The sequence below is a fragment of the Notothenia coriiceps genome, unplaced genomic scaffold, assembly GCF_000735185.1.
Source record: "Notothenia coriiceps isolate Sejong01 unplaced genomic scaffold, NC01 NC01_scaffold00028512, whole genome shotgun sequence".
NCBI classification, from domain to species: Eukaryota; Metazoa; Chordata; class Actinopteri; order Perciformes; family Nototheniidae; genus Notothenia; species Notothenia coriiceps.
In genome coordinates, this window is record NW_011361213.1 from 1 (window position 1) to 6,454 (window position 6,454).

General features: G+C 34.0%; 1 protein-coding gene and 1 long non-coding RNA gene across 2 annotated transcripts; both read right to left on the reverse strand.

Moving 5' to 3' along the window:
• Positions 1 to 305: 305 nt before the first annotated feature.
• LOC104958264 (transcription factor A, mitochondrial) lies at positions 306 to 2,106 on the reverse strand. The gene is made up of 3 exons (XM_010785985.1): positions 1,835 to 2,106; positions 596 to 738; positions 306 to 400 (listed from the first exon to the last, which is right to left on the reverse strand). Exons 1-3 carry the CDS (start codon positions 1,918 to 1,920, stop codon positions 306 to 308), a joined length of 324 nt encoding a protein of 107 aa, XP_010784287.1. The 5' UTR covers positions 1,921 to 2,106.
• A 1,979-nt stretch (positions 2,107 to 4,085) lies between these two features.
• On the reverse strand, positions 4,086 to 6,197 carry LOC104958263 (uncharacterized). Its single transcript, XR_799746.1, has 3 exons — positions 6,058 to 6,197; positions 5,203 to 5,296; positions 4,086 to 5,111 (listed from the first exon to the last, which is right to left on the reverse strand). It is a non-coding gene; the product is annotated as an uncharacterized lncRNA (long non-coding RNA).
• Between the last annotated feature and the right edge of the window lie 257 nt (positions 6,198 to 6,454).

Genomic DNA, 6,454 nt, shown 5'->3' on the forward strand with positions numbered 1-6,454 from the left:
AGCTAGACCATATTGGCGCGTTCTGGAAAGTGAGAGAGTAAGCTACTACGGAGTCCCTTAAAGCAAAACAAATCTGCGGAGTCTAGAAATGTTTTTAAATCGCGATTTTTCGGTTCAGCCATTTCACAAACCGTAGGAAAGTAAAAATGCAAATTAATCGTTAAAACCGAAAAAATCGCCCAGCCCTACCCCTACTATACATTTCTAACATAAAACTTTGCGGGGGTACTCAACATGTCCAGGTTGACTAAGCTGGCAACTAAACGATAAGGCACTATTAAAAAAAGGCATACAGTTTGTACTGTTTAACTAATAAATGAGTGAAATACCTTCTTCTGTTCTGGAGTCAGCATTCTCCACTGCCCGGCGATCTTCCTGATGATTTCAGATGGTTTGATACCTGAAGGCAACAATTGTAAATGTGATCATTAGACTCTCAGACTGATCAAGTCCAGCCGTTTGCTATGAGATAACATTTGTATTTGTTTTTATGAAGCTTCCTTCACACTGCTTGTTGTGCCAAGCACCACTAGTTTGTGAAATCAATAACTTAGGCTGCCTTTTTTTTTTAAAGTAGCAAGTGTTGCAGATTTACCTGGGAAGTGTCTGGTTATGTCTGGCCGCTGTTGTAAAACAAATCTCAGATATCCGTTTTCTGGCTTCTTTGGCGGTCCGCTGGCCTGAGAGCTCAGATATTTCACTGGAGTGTTATATGTCGCTGAGAGGACACTGGAGCACCTACAGCATGAGCCAAACACACAAACATAAATATAATGCAATGCAGAAAATATCGTAGCACACATTTGTTTTAATAGAGGGAACACCATTCACAAATCTGGCCATTTAGTGGTACTTCAATGGTGACTAGTCCGGAGTAACCAAGTAAGATACCACAGTACAGTAAACACTTTTATTTAAATTACAGTAAATGACACATAAAGAAGTCTCCTTAGGCCTCTGGAAGTAGCAAGGGATGAAACATCTTTTTACATTAGTTCTTGACATTTCTAAGACTTATTTGAATTAAGTTAAATAATTCCTCAAAGAAATTAAACTATGCAAGCAATATCTTGTTTATTTAAATACTGTCAGTCATGCACAACCCGCTAAATATTTACAAAACTGCATCTTTTAAGATCTGCACTGCTTTCCACTCTTTGTAAAATACTGCAAATATTTTATTATTTTGAGTATTATGTCATATTATATATTATTATATTGAATAATTATTCCTCTATTTTAATGTTATAATAGTCTTATTTTGTGGTGGTTTTTCTTACAATGATATCTTCTTTAACTGCATGTATGTATGTATGCAACATATACACCAAGGCAAACTGCTCGTATGTGTTAATAAACCCGTTTCTGATGGTGATCTGTGTTAAAGGCAATGACTGATACTCTATTAGAAAAGCACCAGACAGCATTAAACTGCAAGAGGATTAAAATGGGGTCAGAAGTTCAAACTCCTCTAGCCCTCACCTAAACACACGTGCTTTACTTTCGATGTAATAAATATATTATGAATGTTGCTTACTAGCTGTTATTCCTTTTTAATCACATAAAAGGCCCTAAATGCTTGTAAAATACATCCAAAAGTGTCTGAGTCAATAACAACATTAGTTATGACTTAGTAACTTAAGATGATAAAGTATTTTTTGATTTAACAGTAACATATGCTAGTCATAAGTCCAAAACACATTTCAGTAAAAGTATCCAAAGTGATTTAATGACCTTAACATGCTTACAGCCAAAATGAAAGCTAAAGCTAGCAAGCCTTTGCTTCGACTTGAGCTAATGCCAGCTAACACCGTAGTGACTTCAGGATAGCTACCTTGCCAGAGTGCTTGTGCAGGAGAACACACTGAAGGACTTAGCCAGCCAGCTAGCACCTGCAGTCATTAAGCCGAACGGAGCCATGTTGCTGTCAAGGATGTTACGCTAATGAATGGAAGACACACTATTGTCCCTAAAAAGCAGCGTGTTATTATATTCACACTAGTTTTTAATTGTAGCCGAGCGTCTTCCTTCCCTCCTTGTTGACATGCATGGGCTACAAAAGGCGCCTTCTGTCACCCCGGTGGATTGTGGGAAAGGTCAAAGTAATTCAGCCGGATGTGGATATGATGTGCAGCATGTAGCAGCTCCGAAGATGTTCTCTAATAAGGAACCCTTTCCTTAAACGGCATAGTGCATGCGACAGCGTGGTTTTAAATATGAATACCTATTTACAGACTCTTAGGAAGCCTAATTATCTTTACACTGTGCCAGAAATGGAAGAAGTACTCATATCTTGTACTTGAGTAAGAGTAACAATACTACATCGTAAAAGTACTTTGTTAGAAGTAAAAGTCTTGCATTCAAATTTGTACTCAAGTAAAAGCACAAAAGTGTTGACATCAAAATATACTCAAGTACAAAAACTCAAACTACTAATTGTTCAGTATTGCCCATATATGATTTCAAAATATTACATTTTAGTATTATAATTATTATGTATTAAGTCAATATTGCACTTGGTAAAGGTGGGGAATATTTAAATGACTAGATATAGCCTATGGATAGCTTAACCTATAATAGTAGATAATGATTTATTGCTTCATAATTTAGAATATAAAATTCTATATTATTAATCCATACCTGGAAAGTAGCTAGTTTTCTACAAAAAAAAGTGAAAAATGTAACATAACATGAAAATGCTCAATTGAAATACAAGTACCTCAAAATTGTACTTAAGTAAAGCACTTGGGTAAGTGTACTTATATTAGTAACTTTCTACCACTGCATTCTGTTAATCTTATTATCATTATGTTTATCTTGTCCTATTTCCTATATCTTTTCCTTGTAGCATTATTTCTAATGGACTATTTAGTCTTTTTATTTTATGTTCTAATGATTGTATAGTTCAAAGAGGTTCAAAGAGACTTTTCTAAACTGTCATTGCTAAAACTAAGCTGTGCATATGACATAAAGATTTATAATCCTTTAATCCAATCATTGTCTATGCCACATGTACATAGGCAAGGTCATTAAACAATGTAATAATAATCTTTATGTAATACTACAATATCAATAATTGTCAATCTAAAAATTATAGCAACCTTTCTCATACAAAATTGCAGTTTAGTTCAACTTTATTTAACTGATATTTGACTGTTAAGAAGAATGAAATATAATGAATCATGTTTAATGTATATCACTGATGTTATTATAATGGTTACTGTTGCACACAAAACATTTGATATACTATATTAGATATTTCTGAATGATTATCAAATGATTTATAAACCTTTTAAATGTTAAACCTTTGCAAATTTTAGGCCCATCTCCCAGCTACCATTTTTATCTAAAGCCCTGGAGCGAGTACTCTACTCCCAGCTGCAGTCTTTTTTAACCACACATGGAATCCATGAAAAGTTTCAGTCTGGCTTCAAACCCATGCACAGCACTGAAACAGCCCTTTTAAGAGTTTTTAATGATCTGCTCCTAGCCGCCGACTCAGGTAGCCTGACGTTTCCCTGTGTTTGATTTTTATATTTGCTGTTGTAATTTATTGTCTTCTGTTTGTGACTGTAGTAATGTGTTATTTATTATTTGCATGTACAGCACTTTGGCTCGGCCAAAAATCGTTTTTTAAATATGCTATATAAATAAAACCTGATTTGATTTGAACAAATGAAAACACAAATGGAGCAAATACTTTTTACAATTTGTTGATGATTATTAAACTGTGCATTATTTGGATGGCTGTAATGTTAAAACTTATAATACCTTTAAATGTTTATAAATACTTATAGCATCTCTATACATTGAGATTGGTCAAAGGTAAATATTAGTTATCTGATCTATTTAAGGATTTAATGTTTAAATAAGTTAGTCAGGTTATCATTAACAAATACTTAACACAGAATCTAAACTGTTATTAGTAATGATCTTTTCTTTTTGCTAGAAGATACAACACTGAATTTGGAATACAGATGTACTTTTGGGAATATGCACCATAAAAACATAGCAATGGTAACAATAAATGTATAATACCTTCACACATCACATTAAGCTCAGTGATCCAAACCATAAAGTCGGGATAAAAACGGTACCTTTCTTTAATTCAGTACAAAAGGTGCCACACAGGCCTCAAAGACACAAGTGAGACTATTTACACAGGAACAAACAAATACATTTTCAACACTTTTATAGCATAGATGGATATATAGATGAACACATGTAACCCTTTATTACAGGTCAGTCAGTGGATTCAAATCTCTTCTTTGTTCCTGTGTAAAACCAACCAAAAAGCCAACGTCACTTCTACTCTCAGGGGAAAAGAGGACATCATTTGAATGACAGATTTACATAGTGATAACTCTAATTTAAATGAAATATCCAAGACGATTTTAATGCTATACAATTAGTAATACGTGACTTGTAATTTCTCCTGTTTTCAGGGAAACAGTACATTGTTTCATTCCACTTCGTCTGCTACAAGATGCAAAAAAAATAAAAAATAAACCTTGATCACCCACTACATGACATGTCTCAGAATGTTGGGCTCACATATTTGGCATTCACCCATCCACATTTCCATGGTTGGGGGTTTCCTGCAGCTGATGCTGCAGCAGGGACTGAACGTGGGCTATTCCTCTCCAGGAGCAGCTAGCATGTATGGTACTCAATCACTCGGCTCCTCTGGGAAAAAAGGCTTCTCGCTGAATGGCATCTGTTGGGATTTAAATCCTACAATCTACTAGTCTTACTTCAAAAATGAAGAATGCAATTTGTAATAACTTGAGTTATAAATAAAAATTCCTTGATGCAAGAACAACATGCTTCTTGGAAACATCATCGTCCATATAGCGACCGCAGGGAATCATTCTCTTCTGCTTCCTTTCAAAAACAATCAATGTACATGTCATGGATTAATGATATTGTTAATGACAGTTCAGTTTGATGGAAGTTACCTAGGATTACTTAATGATTCCATACTATAATGTACAGTGTGTTGTGACTTTTAAAAAAAAAAGGAAGGAAAAAGGAAAATTCTCAGCATGTTTTCTTCTTTTTTTCTTTACATGGCGTACTTTTGGGTCCAATCTTTTGCTAGTTTGTTGTATCTGAGGAGAGAAAAGACGAGAGTGGATGATTGGACAACAGGTCAACACATGTCACATGATTGATATCAGAGGACGTCTCGTTGACACTCACTTGTCTTTGTCGTTCTTGTACATGTGTGCTATATCTGGAACTAAGGGGTCATCTGGGTTCGGATCACACAGCAATGAACATATGGACAATAAAACTGCAATGAAAAGGAATACCAATTAACTTTGATAATTCAAGTTAAAAAAAGTTCATTGTTTTCCTTGTAAACACCTTCATTTAGATTTTGTTCATTATTTAAACATACCGTAAATACATATTGCAGCATACTACCTTATAGGATATATGAGAGAGTACACTCTGTTTATATGTTTACTTGTAGATTGGTATATTCTAAATTATTCACATTTATTGCGTATATTTTATAGTGTTTAGATACTCCTTTGAAAATCTATATTTTTTACTGAGAATATGTAATTATGTTTTTTAAAATGTGTAATGTTTACCTTTATTATATTTGTATTTAATTCTATTTTGAAGACATTTTGTAATTCTTGTTGATTGACTTTCAAAATTCTGCAGAGACCGATTTCCCAACTTGGGATAAACAAAGTATTACTATCTTAAAGCAAATATATTTTACAAATGTATTATGCATGTTGTATTTGTTCTTATTTGTGCACGGCAATATTGTATGTCATTTCAGTCTTGCCAATAAAGCTTTTTGAAATTTGGATTACAGGATATTATTACATTCATTTAGTAATATAGATAGGCCCTGCTGGAAAGCACCAACACTGCTTTTAAAAAACTGCCAAGGCACACNAAAAAAAAAAGTACAATTTAATAGGTTCATTATTTTTCCTTTTACAGACAAAAATAAAATAAAACACTGATAACATAAAAAACACAAGACATTAGATAAAGTGGATAGCACAGTGCTGTTGGAGTCGTAGTTACCTTTAGACACTGTAAGTGCTGGAGACCACTGGGACCGTAGAATGTCCAAACAGATACTCCCGTTGCTGTTTATATTTGGGTGATAAATCTTTGTTGTAAATGCTACCTGTAAAAAGATAAGAGATATACATTATAAATCCTATAATGTACAACTTATCAGGTGTTATGGTTTACATCATTTAGGTCAGTGGTTCCCAACCTGGGGGGCGCGCCCCCAAAGATTGCAGGGGGGGTGCCAGGCCTCAGATGATTTGAGGCCAAATATCATATTTTAGACTTTTCTTTTACATATAAATTGTAAAGCAATACATGATTGTCACTAAAAGCCTTGTCTCTACATTACAATAAAATATTAAAAATAATTGATGAATTAATTTGAATAACAATTCAAGTCAGT

Excerpts from the sequence above, each read along its gene's own strand:
- LOC104958264 (XM_010785985.1), bottom strand. The coding sequence starts at position 1,920 with ATGGCTCCGTTCGGCTTAATGACTGCAGGTGCTAGCTGGCTGGCTAAG. Across the intron at positions 739-1,834 it reads TGCACAAGCACTCTGGCAAG|GTGCTCCAGTGTCCTCTCAG; the intron begins GTAGCTATCCTG and ends CTCATGCTGTAG. Across the intron at positions 401-595 it reads CATAACCAGACACTTCCCAG|GTATCAAACCATCTGAAATC; the intron begins GTAAATCTGCAA and ends TGTTGCCTTCAG.